At 34.6% G+C, this 15,886-nt stretch overlaps 3 protein-coding genes and 1 non-coding gene across 6 annotated transcripts; 3 read left to right on the forward strand and 1 right to left on the reverse strand.

Moving 5' to 3' along the window:
- Positions 1-2,384: 2,384 nt before the first annotated feature.
- On the reverse strand, positions 2,385-5,657 carry LOC140890106 (protein FAR1-RELATED SEQUENCE 5-like). Its single transcript, XM_073297866.1, has 6 exons — positions 5,590-5,657; positions 5,339-5,401; positions 4,743-4,799; positions 3,688-4,649; positions 3,084-3,557; positions 2,385-2,693 (listed from the first exon to the last, which is right to left on the reverse strand). Exons 1-6 carry the CDS (start codon positions 5,621-5,623, stop codon positions 2,385-2,387), a joined length of 1,899 nt encoding a protein of 632 aa, XP_073153967.1. The 5' UTR covers positions 5,624-5,657.
- A 2,822-nt stretch (positions 5,658-8,479) lies between these two features.
- On the forward strand, positions 8,480-8,553 carry TRNAN-GUU (transfer RNA asparagine (anticodon GUU)). The gene has a single exon. It is a non-coding gene; the product is annotated as a tRNA-Asn (tRNA).
- Positions 8,554-8,752: 199 nt separating this feature from the next.
- On the forward strand, positions 8,753-10,678 carry LOC140892446 (basic helix-loop-helix protein 79-like). Of its 2 annotated transcripts, none has more exons than XM_073301322.1 (6): positions 8,753-9,110; positions 9,190-9,402; positions 9,547-9,681; positions 9,777-9,848; positions 10,006-10,221; positions 10,317-10,678. In XM_073301322.1, the coding sequence occupies exons 1-6, from the start codon at positions 8,811-8,813 to the stop codon at positions 10,383-10,385; spliced, it is 1,005 nt and encodes a 334-aa protein (XP_073157423.1). In that variant the 5' UTR covers positions 8,753-8,810; the 3' UTR covers positions 10,386-10,678. The 2 variants fall into 2 exon arrangements, with proteins under 2 accessions (XP_073157423.1, XP_073157424.1); XM_073301323.1 differs by having other exon boundaries at positions 10,329-10,678.
- Positions 10,679-11,993: 1,315 nt separating this feature from the next.
- On the forward strand, positions 11,994-15,490 carry LOC140890935 (anaphase-promoting complex subunit 10). 2 transcript variants are annotated; one of them, XM_073299110.1, is made up of 7 exons: positions 11,994-12,390; positions 12,494-12,517; positions 13,351-13,539; positions 13,782-13,935; positions 14,140-14,210; positions 14,927-15,031; positions 15,117-15,490. In XM_073299110.1, the coding sequence occupies exons 3-7, from the start codon at positions 13,364-13,366 to the stop codon at positions 15,184-15,186; spliced, it is 576 nt and encodes a 191-aa protein (XP_073155211.1). In that variant the 5' UTR covers positions 11,994-12,390; positions 12,494-12,517; positions 13,351-13,363; the 3' UTR covers positions 15,187-15,490. The 2 variants fall into 2 exon arrangements, with proteins under 2 accessions (XP_073155211.1, XP_073155212.1); XM_073299111.1 differs by lacking the exon at positions 12,494-12,517.
- The last annotated feature ends 396 nt before the right edge of the window (positions 15,491-15,886 follow it).

The raw sequence follows: 15,886 nt of genomic DNA on the forward strand, positions 1-15,886 counted from the left end.
TAATTTGAGGCTGGAGGTGCTAAGCAAAGTGTTCGATTTTTACAAAAACAAGCCTGAACTTAAAGCCAAAATTTCAGAATTGAAGAGAGATGAAGCAAAAAATAGGAGGAAGAAGAAACAAGAGAAATGAACTAGTTTGTTTCTTTCCACAATCCATATAGGCTTCCAAAAGATTAGAATACTAAGGATGAGCAATAATCTGGGATTTAATTGCATCAACTTCATGAGTCTCAGAAGTAGTAGTTTGTTGATGAAGAGGTGTATTGATGATGGAGGGATAGTTAAATATTGTTAGAGGATGAATTATTTGAAAATTAGTTCCAGCAGCTTCAGTTTTGACACTGGGAATATTGTGTTTGGATTCATGATCGTATGATTGAAGATGAAAGCTACTGCTACTACTCATCATCTGGGACTGGGAGGCACTAGTACTAGTGTTGTTTGTTCTTCCATAAACCGGAGCCATATAAAGAAAATTCCCTCTAGAATTAATGGAGTTATTTGTTGTCATGAATATTTTGATTAAGCTCCTTCCTTGTGGAACAGATTTCATTTCCAAAACTTTAGATTTATGTCGAATTTAACAGCGAATGATAATTAATTTAAGTCTATCTTGTAAGCTTTGTATAGCAACTCTTTCCAAGTGTTGCTATGTAATGACAGCCTGATCTTCTAATTGTCTTTCCAATTTTATTGTTCAGAGTTTAGGTTACAGTGAAAAGTATGTCGTGTTTCTATCCAAACACCATATGTTTGAGATTAAAATTTTTTGAAAAAAACGAGTATCTTTTTACGGAGCTCAGTGCCCAATTAAATTCTATTTTCTGAACTTATTGTTTGCTATGTTATTTCTGAAAAACCGTACTTGGTACTTGAAAATCATGTTTATCAAATTATCGTTACATTTTCTCATTATGCCTTTTGATCATCATCGTCTAAATGTATTAATGAACTTTGGGAAGCCTATTTTAGAAAGAGTTGGCGCCAATATTTGCCATGTTAAACTCGAAGACTTGGTGTAACGCAAAGCGGTTGATGCAATTCTTGTGTTTGAAGTATTTTAGTACTCAAACTTTGATTTTAATTCAAATGTGTTTTTCTTTTCATTCAAACAAGTATTACTTTTCTTGCCAAATGTATTACGTTAGTAGTAAAAAATTATTAGTTTGCCTTTTTAAAGAGAGATTTTGACATATCATACCAAATTTGACAAAGGGTGATTTTACATGCATGTATCGATTTTATTCAAAACTATATGTTGCATTGTAATATGGTCCCAGTTCTTAAATTGTAAAGTTCTCTTAAGAATTATTTAAAATTTTTATTTTTTATATAAAAAAAGTATTAGTTATTTAGTTATAATTCTCCCTTTAATTGTTTGACAGAAAAATGCTAGAGAGAGTTCTGGGAATACATAATTTTGTGGAAGTTAAGTAATGACCATATATATGCACACAAACAATCCTTAAAATCACGGAAAATAGCCAAAAATATATGTCAAGGGATTTAATATATTTCTTTCTTCATCCAGTCTAACTAAATGCTAAAACGATCTCATTAGCAAAAACTCGAAAGAAGACTCCAATTTGCCACATGATATATCAGTTGACATAATCTATCTATTTAGTTCTCCAATGAATACACTGTATCAATTTAGCTGCACTTCTGGAACCAATTATATTAGCTTGTACTGCTATGACTCTTGATGGGGGCTCTTGTTTGGACTGCATACTTTTGGACTCTTACTAGCGCGTTTCTTGTGCTGAAACTTGTAAGAAATAAATAGTGAAAAGCAAATACAAAGAATGTAGTGGTAGAGTCACCAAGCACCCAATTATACTTCATGTACAAAAATGAGATGCATGAAGAGATGAGAGTTCAATATTCAAAAAATATAACTATTAATTTTCTTAATTGAACCATCATTTGGGTTCTAACAAACCGATATCTTACAGTGTAAGGGAAGCAGAGCTATATATCAAAGAGCAGGCTGATCAACCTCAAAAATCTGGTAATGGAGAGCAGTCAGGTTTTGAGAGAACAGGGGGTTGAACCACCAGTTAAAGGTGAACACATCAAAAATTTGAATTTTTGCACAAGATCCAAATTTTAAGCATCATATCAATTTATTGTAAACATAAAGATAAAACCAGAGAAGACATTTCAACTACAAGAACATCCAAAGGTGCTGTAACATTAGACAAAAGAAAGCAGAATATATAAAGAGTCCACATGCAAAAATCAATGGAATAATCACCTCTTAGTTGACAAATCTCAAGAACTTCTCATACTCCCTGCAATATTGATAAAAAAAAATTAACATTCACAATCCAAAAAAAAAAATTCATAATATCTATGAAAGTAAATAAAAAATAAAAATCTCACTATAATAAACGAATATTTGGAGTCTTGGAACCAAATTCCTTTGCTGTAATTGAATTTGATGCAACAGTTTTCTTCTTCTTGTTTTTCTGAAAGTGTCCTTTTATCCTTTGACTTCTTCCTTTTGTAACAGAACGAGTAGGATCTTGAACAATATGAGAAGAATTTAAATAAATGGAAGTATCTGATTGCTCTGTAGAAGTCAATGTAGTAATCAACGTATTAACAGCTTGTGAATCTCTATTATATCCTTCTTCAACAATCATCCGTGCCTCCTCATTTTCTTGACATTGCATCACCAAATTATAAAACTTGCGTGTCATTTCATGACGCCAAAGGAATCAATCATCAACCTTCTCTAACCTCCCAGTTGTACTACTGAACTTGTCCCAAATTTCTGATTTAGCAAACTTTGTTCATCTTTTCTTAATATAATACTCTGGTATGGTAAATATCGAATTTATATGAAGGACCCTTAAGCAATGATAGCACAAAAAGCCACACTCTTCGAACTTCTTGCAAGAGCACGTGATTAGATTACTAAAACAATCAAATATGACACGATGAGACAACCCGGCATTGTCGTATGATGAAACATCATAAACCATCATTCTGTCTTCAAGTAGAACAATAATAGAAGAACTCGAGATTGATTTAAAAAATTCAGCCTCAAAATATCTAAAAATTGTCAATGTGTATACCTCAGAAGCATGCTTCAAAATCCCAGTCAATGGTAGGGCTGATTCAGGCATTGATCTTGAACATTGGAATTCATCTTTTTGTTCTTTGCTTCTCCAGTGCTTTAACGTTTCCTTGAAAATACCATAAAATTCAGTCAAGCTTGTGTTTTTCTTTGCACTGAACCCAATGGCATGGTTAGTGCTTTCATTTCTTTGGGAAGATAGAATTTCAGCAGAGAAAAAATCCTTGCTCAATCCAGTACACCATTTTTCCTTTAATCCATACAAACGATTAAACCAAGGATGATTCTCTAGTTTATACTCTGAAATCATAGATCTCCAACAGCTTTCAAATTCAGTTTCATCAACACAACCTGACAAGCATTTCTTAAAAGCATCTTTAAAAGAATTTTCACTTTTCAACTTTGCAAACCTACTGACAGCATTTTGATAAAGGTGCCAAAGGCATAGCCTATGTCTTGTTTCCGGGAAAACCTACATCAAAATAAGAAATACTTATTAAATTAACATAAGTCGTTATCTATAAAGTGAATACTTGGAAAACAAGAAAATTGAAAAAAAAATACACTTCAACAATTATATATATATTTCAAAATTTGTATACCTTTTCTATTGCATTTGAAATTGCTTGATCTTGATCAGTGAACAAACTGACAGGGCATTTCCCTGCCATCGATTTCTTAAAAACTTCAAAGAGCCATTGGAATGATTCAACCTTCTCGTCAGCTAAAAATGCACAACCAAACATCACATTTTTCCAATGATGATTGACACCCACAAAAGGAGCACAAATCAAATTGTACTTATTAGTGCGATAAGTTGTGTCAAAAACCATGATATCACCAAATATGTCATAATCCTCCTTCATCATCGAGTCCCTCCAAAATAGATTACACAATCTCCCATCATCATCTAATTTAACTCTGAAAAAAAAGTCTTTCTGTTCAGCATCTTCTTGCTGTAACATTTCAATTACTTTCTGTGCATCCCCTCCTTCTATTGCATTCATTTTCCAACGGTTAACAAAATTCAAGTGATCCGTCAAAGTATGACCAACATTTTCCTCTCCCCCAACTTCATGTACCATATAACGATAAGAATCAGTAGCTCTCATCCCAGAAGACAGCATATCTTCAATTGCTTTACCCTTCGCATTTGAAATTCTCCTCTCTGAACGATGATGGTGACTCCACTCTTTCCTAGTTAATGCATGATTATGTATATTCACATGTGACACAACTTCATAAAGGCCTACGCCATTCAATTTAACCCTCAATGAAGCTTTACATTCTGTTCGTGTCAAACAAGATCTTTGTCCTCTCTTTACCACTGATCCACCAATTGAGTCTGGATTTAAAGTTTCTATTTTCTTCGATCCAGAACAAGAACAGACAAAATATTTCTCTACCACAACATCTGGATAGCTAGAGTACCTACTAGTTGACTTGCGAACACTAAAACCAATAGCCCTTGCATGGTTAGAGTACAATTGATACATATCATCAATTGTTTTTCTCGTCAAACCAATCAGAGATCCGGTTATGTCAACAGAACATATGTTGTCAACTGTAATCATTTCAAAAAATATATCTAGCATAAATAAAAAAAAATACGTTTTCAACAAAACCAAATATTTCTCATTAGTTTTATAAATGTTACCTTCACTAGATGGTACCATATTTTGTTCACTATTAGCTGCCAGATCAACTTCTTCATCTATAATAAATTCAGGAGATATGTCAAATATTATTACAAGAAACAACTAAAATGAAAATCTTTTGTATCGTTTACTGTTTCAGATTTTTATGTTGATGAAACCAACTACCTACTATCTATATATTTGTTGAAATCAACATAAAGACTAAGTTAACTAGTTCCTCTCACCGCATATTATCCAACTCTTAGTACTTTGTACAAAAAACTCAGATTTTTGGATGCAAAAACTCAGATTTTTGAAAATGCGTGAGGTTTTTTTTTCAAAATTAAAATCAGAGCAGTTTTACAAGAAATTCAAAGATGATAATTCAAAATATATATTTGTGTTAGTTAGACAAAATAAGGGCATCTATGTTGCCTAAAAATTCACAGCTTGATTACCACTTGTTCAAATTACTAACATATACATTAATCATTATTTGGGTTCCAAAACATATTATCTTGGAATTCTCTCGACTATTCAAGCATATTGAGCATTCATATATATACATTTTTTAAGCATCTATATATATACAATTCATAAGTTATGTCAACCTTACCTTGGTTTATGACTGTATCATCTTCATCGCTAAGAACGACGACAATAGAAGTAAAATTTTGACCTACAATGTAAAAAATATAATATAAAAGGTAAAACTTTTTGTGCAATGTGTGTGGAAACTAATATGAAATGAAGTTCTGGAAAAATTAATCATTTTGTATGTAACAAATGAAAGTAATACATTTTTTATATGAACAAAAACATTTGTACTTCAAAAGTTAAAGAGTTCGTTAAAATGAAAAAATTTACCTTTCTGAATATGAGTTTCAGCTTCATTATCCATATCTAATTTTAATTATCCAACAACAAACAAGAAAAAGTATGACAGCCAATGAGAAGATCTAGCCCTTTCTAATGCCAAATAAACAATCAATCAGTTCAAATACTAAATATTTGGTCGTTTGCTTGTTAACTTTTTAACAAGCAACTAAATACTAGTGCATGCAAGTCACCTATTCTGTGTGCTAAAGCACAAATGCCTTATGGTAAGTCCTCAAACTCAAGCAGCAGCAAACACTAGCTTGAAGAATCTGTAGAAAAATCTGAAACAGTTAAGAAGCTAAGAAGGTTGCGTATTTCAAGAGTTCATGTATTGCAACACAAAAAATACTACTTTATTTCATAATGTCAGATCCAATGAAACAATATGTATGAAAATAAAATAATGACCCATTAAACCTAAATTCAAAATATTTTAGTAACAAGAAAGAGATTAGCTAGGAAAACTAAGTTCACACGATATTATAAATAAAGCAAGGATGAATACCATAAACTGATCAAGGTCTGGATCCTTGAAAACATCTCGAGCAGCAGCCCCACCCGCTGCCTCGCCTCAAACTCTTGGTGGATCGCCGTCAGATGCAAATAAAGGCACGAGGATTAGAAGTCAAAAAATTTCCTTTCTTCATCAACCAACATAAAGAAGACTAAGATGTACACACTGGGATGATAGCATTGACACAGTCGGCTATCAATTATTAGCATTCCCTATCTAGGCTTATGATTTGTCAATCCTTTCTATGAGGCATACAAATATGTAGGAATCAAAAGAAATAAAAAAAAGAAATAAATTAAAAACAAGGGCATGAAAGCAACGTGAAAACAAATTAAATCAACAATCGACTAAGCCTAAAAACTTTACAAATCTTGAAAAATAATTACCAATTACCTGAGTTGTGCTTCTTCGAGATGTGCTTGGAATTATTTGTTGAAATAGAACGCAGAAATTGAGTTTCTCTGTTCAATTTTGTGTGCGAGTGAAATCGAACGCGTGGCTGGAATTTGGTCAAAAAAGAATCTAAATCGAATCCCATACACCAAAAAAAGAAATAAATTAAAAACAAGGGCATGAAAGCACGGTGAAGACAAATTAAATCAACAATCGACTAAGCCTAAAAACTTTACAAATCTTGAAAAATAATTACCAATTACCTGAGTTGTGCTTCTTCGAGATGGGCTTGGAATTATTTGTTGAAATAGAACGCAGAAATTGAGTTTCTCTTTTCAATTTTGTGTGCGAGTGAAATCGAACGCATGGCTGGAATTTGGCCGCTCACTTTTTGTAAGCAGACCGATCGATAAACTTAAGAAATTGGATTAGAATCTGGGGGTCCGATTACGTAGATGGATCCGGGTCAAAGATCCGTCACACGAAAACTACCCGTGCAACGGTTGCATATAAGTGTTTGCCTATAAATATTACAATTTTATTTTTATTTGTTTTTTTTTTTGAAATTTTGATATTTCAAATTTCCATAATTTTCTCAACTAAACATTGTAGATAAGATAAATTGATAAAAAAAATTTAAAATTTTTATATTATTTTATATATGTTAAAAAATAAATTTAAATATTATTGAAAAAATAATATTTATATATAACATACAATATTAAATATATTGTATGATTTTATACAGACGCAACGCGTGTGCGATTATACTAATTTAATCTAAGATGCACTTTTAAGAAAATGATTGTACAAGTAGAGTGAAATTTTATTTCAAGTTTATTATTCAAATCACTCATCTAATCAAATCTTATCATTCAAACGCAATCTAAGATTTTTCTAAAATCCATCAACTGTCCTAGTACTCATTTTTCGACCCAAGAAATATGTGCTATCAAAAATAAAACGATGAGTGACCAACGTTATCCAATGCAATATATTTCAAATATTCAGGAAAGCGAAACCCTTGAATTTGCTCCATCTCTCCTTATCCCTTTTGCATCCATCACATGTTTCCGATTGTCAACAATAACTATTTAGTAATATTATAATTATTTGTTGGGGAAATTATATTTTCTGGTTTCGTAATTTGCATATTTTTTCGTTCTTGCTCATGATCTCGGTCGATTCATAATCTTAGTCCACTAATATATACTTCTTTTTCTAATTTTATTTATTTTTTGCAGGACTGCTGGCCCAAAAAATGTAAAAAAATAAACAAATTTACATGACGTAATTAAAATTTGATTTTCCCTGTAATAATATGTTGGTTCGAAGAATTAAGGTAGTGTTTGAGAGAATTTCTATGAAGTACTTCTCAATTTTTCTTAAACAAAATTTTCAAAATTTTGTTAAGAAAAAGTTGAAAATAGATTTCTACAAATTCTCTCAAACACTGTCTAAGTGTACTAAAATATTGTTAGGATCGCTTCTATGAATTTGTAGCCATAGTCCAAATGCTCTCGAAGACAACACACCATGTGGAATTGGGCAAATCCCTTTTGTATTTTTCCCAACAGTTGATGTGTTGTATCTTGACTTGATGTTGACTACCACCCACATGTATTTTTTTCTCTCTTTATTTTTAGTTTTTTGGAGTAGTGTATTTTTATATTCCCACTTGAAAAGTGGATAATTGAATAGAAAAAATAGTCCTACAATGCAATGATGGTACACAAAGACATAATATGTTGCTACCCACAATACCTTTGTGACAGTGATGTGGAGTAAAGGTACTCGTTTCTCTCCTATAAAAAAGTTGTAAAATCTGACATTTTTTTTTTAATTTAAGAAATCTAATTAACTATGGTGAAACCATATTTTCATTATATAATCGTAATCATAAACTAAAGGCGTAATCTAATGTACTATAACATAAGCGAAATAAATTAAGTTTCATTAAACTAACAAATAGCTGGAATAGCTCAGTTGGTTAGAGCGTGTGGCTGTTAACCACAAGGTCGGAGGTTCAAGCCCTCCTTCTAGCGAGCGGCGAAGTGAATTTTAAAACTTATTTTTACCAAAATTACCCTTTCTCGGACAGTTTCACATGGTGGCGCGTGGGGCACCGGGGTCCACTCTCCACCCCTTTTCCGCCACCACCCCATCACCATTTTACTATCATTCTCCGCCTTTCGTCTTTATAAATAAATTCATTCTATATATCTCCCATCATCAATCATCGCCTCACATCACACATTTCCCTTCCCCCCCCCCCGCCAAATCTTGAATTCTCCTGTTAATCATGGACATCAGTGTGCTCGACAGACAAAAGGTCATGCTCCAGCGCCTTCATTCCGGTAGAAATCAAGAAGATGATCATCGTGCTCGACTCAACCTTCACTCTGTATTCGATCATCAAGAAATATTGTCCAGCGGCTGGCATCCCATCAAGGCGGCGGCTCGTCAATCTTCCAGTGTTACGAATCAGCGTTGTTTTTCTGCCGTTTCGAGCTCTAACAACACTGACAGCCAATGTAACAGTAGCTTGGTGGACAGAGGAGGCACTGTTTCCTGCTCTGCTCCGAAGAGAAAAGCAGCAGAGGTTTGCCTTGAATTTCATTTCTTTTCCTCTTGTTTCACAATGGTTTGTGGGTATTCAAGTTATTATCAATTTTTTTCAGTTTAGTCTAGAACATGAATGCAAGGACAAAGGACTTTTGGTAGAGGAAGCGGGAGACGAGAAATCAGAAGTTACCACAAAAACTGAGCGGGGAATTTCAACAAACACTTGTTCAAAGCAAGGTTCCAAGGTTTCTGCGGCACCAAAGACCGATTACATTCACGTCCGGGCACGGCGTGGCCAGGCCACCGATAGCCACAGTTTAGCAGAAAGAGTACGATTCTTTTCCTTTAATTTGCCATCAAAAGAACGACAATTCAAGGACCACATATGGAAATTTAATTAGCACCATGTTTTTAGCTTTCTTGATTTTCTAAGACGGTTGTTCTGTTCTGTTCTGTTCTGTTGGTTTTTGCAGGCGAGACGGGAAAAAATCAGCAAGAAGATGAAGTGTTTGCAAGATTTAGTTCCCAGTTGCAATAAAGTTACTGGAAAGGCCGGAATTCTTGATGAAATCATCAACTATGTTCAGTCTTTACAAAAGCAAGTTGAGGTACCAGTTGTTTCGTTTGCTTGGTTTGAAATTTGCATTTCATAAAAAAATTTGCTTGTCTTTTGATGCTACCATATTCATCTTGCAATCTGCAGTTTCTTTCAATGAAACTCGCAGTTTCAAACCCCCGACTCGACTTTAGCGTCGACGATTTCTTCACCAAAGAGGTAACTAACTCCCTTGAGTTTCACCATATCCAATTAGTGTGAATTTTTTAGAGAGAAGTGATTTTGAAATTAGCATGAGAAGTGATTTTAGTTAGTCGTTCCCCGACTTGAATGCTAGCATATGGGACTAACATTGTGATCAAATTTTGGATTGAAGATTCCTGCATACATGACCAAAACACCACAAACACCAGCAGCAGCAACAGAATTTGGAGCCACCAATTCGGCGTGTTTCCAGTATAATCCAATGCAACAGGGAACCTCAAGTCGTGGGACTGTTGTAATATCGAATGAATCTCAAATGACAGCTCAAAATGCAGGATCCTCTAGTGTGCCTGCCCCTGAAGTTTTTCTTGATTCCACTTCAATCCCTGTAATTTCCTGGACCTCAACTCTTCTTTCCGACCATGCTTCGTCTCATTTATTCCTTGTCGACCTTCTCTTAAGTGACTCATTGATCTTTTGCAGCAATTTCTACAGATATCGGGTTGGGACTCGGAGTTCTCGAATCTATTCAACACCGGGTTTCATTACTAGTACAAGAACACCAAATTGTGTCACTATACCATAAGGTCTGATTGTTGATTCATAAGTTAATCTTACTCGTACCCCGGTGTTCAAGATTCGTGGGAAAATCTTAAAGATGAAACACTGAATTTTCGATCGGGGAATTGGTAACTAGATAATAGCAGTAGAGGAATTTTTTATCTTGGATGGATTGCTAGATATGTGTGTATTGAGTTTAAAGTGACATATAATTCCATTTGTATTACTTCTTGTAAGTCATTTATTACCTCATTGTACCTATTCATTGGAAATAATATAATTAACTGGATTTTATTTATCTTCTCATGCCTCCTCTTTAAATCCCACCAGATTCAAAAAGCTGGAACAAGTACATATTTAGCAAGATAAAATTTCCTTTAATTGAAAGCTCCACGTGAAAAGCTCATTCATTTAGTGTTCCACTGAAATTACTCCTCAACATATTCCATATTATAATCAAGTTTTTTTCTTTTGTTTTTTAGCTGGGGAATGGTTGGTCACATACAGCTAAGATCTCGAATTTGAGCACGTCACAAGCTCGCTCGAAAACTTGATGTTATATGAACTATATATAAAGTTGATAATCAAATATATAGTTAGTATTTATTATCATCAAGTTAGAGATTTTCACTCACATGAGACAATATGATACAATTTTTTTTTAATCGATAACCAACGAGTGAATTATGTTGATATTATATAAAATTTCTTAGCGTAACGATTAACCGGTGAACTGAATTTTATTCACAACTCATATATCTCCGATGAACCTCCATCCAACTGAAAATTTTAGTCACTATGCCATAGTTGTTCTAAAAAAAATGCATGTTTTTGTCTTCCAATGAAGTATACGATCTCTTATTTGCGTCCATTCGAATAGAAACAAGGGATTACAGTTGGGAACTTTTAAAAAAAAGTGGGCACAAAGGATAGACAAATGAAAGATAAGATGAAGAGGATTTAAGGACTAGTTGTTGTTAAGGTGGTGACCACTTGTTGCCACTGAGAATAGGTAGAACCATCATCACTTGGATAGCTATTTTCGTGGCATCCCACAAATTTATGCTTTAAAATTTCGATCTAATCTTTTAGGTAAAAATTCTGCAATTTAAAAAAAAGGCCACACTCAATGGCAAATTGGTATATTTCCTAATACATGGCGATAGATGCATACCCTTTAGAAAAAATTTTAGTCTTTTGTGTTTTCATCGGGATTTTGTAAAGTTACATTTGGAGTGTTTCTATCCTTTTGATGTGGTGAAATTTGGATCACCAACATTCAAATACATGATATCAATTTATGTGAGAATGTGAGAGATTCATATTATTAGAACGGGGAAATTTCTATAGGTGAAGCATGTAATGAATGCATTGCTATCTACATATAAAAGTAATAAAATTCACTCATGATATATATAAATAATTTTAAAATCAAATTTCAATCCACTTTAAGGTTCGCAATGGGCTTCTAGGCCGAAAGTAATGGTCCGGACTTTGATTTAAAATTCTGGGACATCGAGGCCCAATTTGAATCAATTACGCAAGAAGCTTGAACACGTGTACATGTTCACTTACAAAATGGTAAAGAAAAGAATAGAAAACCGAACCCAAATCCCGTCGGCCCTCTTCCCCTCTATAATTTTCGCCGCTGAAGCCGCCCTGCTCCGCCGGGAAGTAGTCGGCGACCACCCTAAGTCAATACCCAAGTCTTGTAGACTTCGATTCTGCCTCGCGGCCCTGTTTCTGCGCGCTGCTCTCTTTTGTTTCTCGGGCGATTTCTGGTTGTTGCATTGTAGGATAGCTTGGATTAGCAACTTAGGTTAATTTTTAGACAAGCCATAAGCTTTCTGCTCAATTCCAAGCATTTTCCAGCCGCTGCCGCCTCATCTCTGCCGGGAGCAGCTGCTATTCCGGCCAGCGTAGTTCAGCTTCATTTTTTAAGTATTTCAAACTCGTTTCCAGCTTCTAGTTCGCTGTTCCAGCTCGTTCTTTCGAGGTACAGGGGCTGCCCGGAAGTGAAACTTTACCCCTTCGAATTTAATTTGTTTTCGATTCCTTTATCGCTCTATTGTTGATTAATGATTGGGTTAATGTTGTAGGTACCAAAGTTGATTGGCTTTGAGGTATATTTTGGTGAACCTATCGTCGAATTAATAATGAGATTATTTGAGGAATTTAATGATGTTTTGATAATTATGGTTATTGTTGCGTTGGGAAATTTATTGTGAATCGTGGAATTAATTCATATGGAAATGAGAATTTATGCGTTATGTTACGCTCAAATGAATATTTTGATTGCATTGTCGAATTTTCTGGAATTAAGAAAATATTTTGATGAAGTTTGATATTTTAAATGGTTACGGAACTGTTAAATTATAATAAAACAATTTAAATGTGATCTTCGGATGATACTATGTGAATTGGGATTTCTAGGCTTTTCTTAAGTGCGTTTCTTTCTGGTAATAGCTTGGTTGAGGTGCGGATAGATCGTTTTCATTATGTCGTCTCTATAGATGTGTAATATGACTTGTGTTGGTGTTTGATATTTGTATCGATTGCTTTTATGTGAATTATGTGAATATGTGCTCTACATGTGGATTAGTACTAAAAAAATAAAGTAGTAGGAGTGTTGTATGATGTTTTGGGTTATAACTTGAGTGTATTACGGGGAGGTCATGCCAAAATTCATGTAGGCCCGAAAATGAAAAAAAACAATTTACTCGTTTTTGCTCTTTGCATTAATTACTCTTGATTGTTTGATAAATAAATATTAATCAGGACACAGGGCCCTCACAAATTCTCTGCGATTTTCCCACTCTTTCTTACACAGACAAACGTTGGTTGATGTTCCAACAGGAATTCTGCTTTCCATGTCGTTAAATTGAGATTATTGGTGCTTTAATGAAGGATTTTTATCAGTTACTGTTGCATAAGCTGAGATTCTGTCGATATACAGACATAAAAGAAGAATGGCGGAGTCGTCGGAGGGTGAAGAGGAGGGCAAGCTGACCGGAGGAAACCTGGAACTTGTGGTCGACGAAGACCTCCGAGAGATGGCGAAGAAAGCCGCCTGGAGTGTCAGCTCCTGCAAGCCGGGAAATGGTGTCTTCTCACTCCGAGACGACAATCTTGAAACTTACTGGCAGTACCTCTCTTTCCCTTTCCCTCTTTTATGACTGTTCTGCATATTCTTCGCTCAAAATTGAATTTGTTGAGTTTATTTTTACGATTGATGTTAAACGTATGTTATGGAGTTTTTAATTTGTATAGCTAGAAAAATCAAACATAAATGTTCTTTCTTTTTAGGAATGGTACCCCTATTGGTCCTCGTCACAAATGGTGTCCAGATTATGATTTTTTTATTTAAAATTTTCTTGTGGAAATTAGGTCGGATGGTGCCCAACCTCATCTAGTAAATATCCAATTCCAGAAGAAAGTTAAACTTCAATTGGTTGTTCTGTATATTGATTTCAAGCTTGATGAGAGCTACACTCCTAGTAAGATCTCAATTCGAGCCGGTGATGGTTTCCACAACCTGAAGGTAATGCGATTGTGAATGAAAGTTTAGGAAGACTGTGTACACTTTCTGTGCAGTTAACTTTTTACAACCGTATTAGCATGTGTAGAAAATGGCATCAGTGTTCGTGAGTCTACTCAGAAACTCGATAAAGTGTTCTGCGATTTTGATGTGATTAAGTGATCATGGAAAAGTTTGATGTATTCCATTCTTGCAATTATTGTTCAGGAAATAAAAGCAGTGGAACTTGTGAAGCCAACTGGGTGGGTGTATATATCATTGTCTGGGAGTGATCCAAGGTGAGAAATCGATGCTTTCCGATTGCGTGATTTTGTGTATTTCCCCATCTGAAGCTGGATGAAGTAATAATGTTTATAGCATTAGTTTGGCTTTGCAACTATTTGTTTGTGTGATGTACCGTCTTTTATGCATCTGGAAGGGTGGTGATTGATGTGTCTATTGAAATATGCTGAGAAGCCATTAAAGTATGAAAATTGAATCTTGGAATAAACTACAACTATGGAACAAACGCTGAATTTACAAATTTGTTTCTTAGTTTGTGGTTACAAAATTGATTCCAGGAGTTACATATTTGCAAGCAGATGCTTAATGTACAAATTTTGTTTCTTCATTCCAAAAAGGAAAAATGACTGTGTTACATGAATTTTATTTACCTCTTTGCTGGACCGGAAATCATTGAAGTGATTTCCTTTGTTAACCATGTGATACAGTATTAAAACGAGAAGTATGCAATACACACGGCAATCTTTAAAAAGAAATGTTAAATGTGCAATCTAAGGATCAGTATTTAAAGGACTAGGGAGAGAAGCGATTCAGGTACCTATGCTCAGTACAATCATGGGGCATCGATCTTCTAAATTTTGAAGACGACAACAAATAGACAATGCATTGATATTATAATGTTTCTGTTTCATTGCACTAGCCCATCAGAAAAGGCTAAATCAAATTAATTCTTCATTGCAAAGTAATAAATTCTTGGAAATATACGTTGCAGGGAAACCTTTGTGAATACTTTCATGTTGCAAATAGCAGTTTTGTCTAATCATCTGAACGGAAGGGACACTCATGTGCGCCAAATCAAAGTTTACGGGCCTCGTCCGTGAGTCAAACTATTACGGTGTTTACCCTCGTTAAGAATTATTTGCTCTGTTCAAATGTTTGAAATGATTGTTTCACGATGACAGGAATCCCATCCCACACCAACCATTTCAGTTCACATCAACAGAGTTCATTACTTACTCTATCCTTCGCTGACATGTATCAGATATGGCCATTGCTTTTCAATTCCATGTTGTACCATCGTGTGCCGGTTGTTGTGGTCTTGACAATTTTCGATATTGGAAATGTCACTATTGTTTGTAAAATTTATACCGGAGCGACTAGCTCTCTTATTATATGATTAGCATTGAACTCCGGGAATGGAGTTCCAGGTTTCACCTTGATCAACATGGCCTAAAACATACTGCAATTACTATCATCAAAGGAAGATGCGTTAGCCTTTTAAGAAGTCTTTTGTCAGTGCTGCTTCATGTTTGAAACGATAAGAATCAAAAGTTTATATGTGCTTCTACAGTTCACATGATGTCCATTTGCGGAGTTCGTTCCGGAACTGTAAGTGAGATCTCATACCGCTTCTCCCTGATGTGCACAAGAAAAATAATACATGGGGGGAAAAAGTTTATGTTCCCATTATGGATTGAGCAGCTTTAGTGTTTTTACCAGAAATCTCTAGTGAACCTACTTATATAAGATATCTTTTCTTGATATATAACGCATGTTGGGACCAGATAGAAGTGAGAACTCCTAACAGTTTCTTCTTTTAACAGCAAAGGTAACTAGGCATGGGAGTCGAAATAGGAGGACTCAAACTTGATGGAATAATCGTGTACTATATCCACTGAACTTGCATGTGCATCGGTTCTTTGGATTTGTATATATAGGTCTATGTTCTTTT

Source organism: Henckelia pumila, chromosome 3 (genome assembly GCF_033568475.1).
Source record: "Henckelia pumila isolate YLH828 chromosome 3, ASM3356847v2, whole genome shotgun sequence".
Classification (NCBI taxonomy): Eukaryota; Viridiplantae; Streptophyta; class Magnoliopsida; order Lamiales; family Gesneriaceae; genus Henckelia; species Henckelia pumila.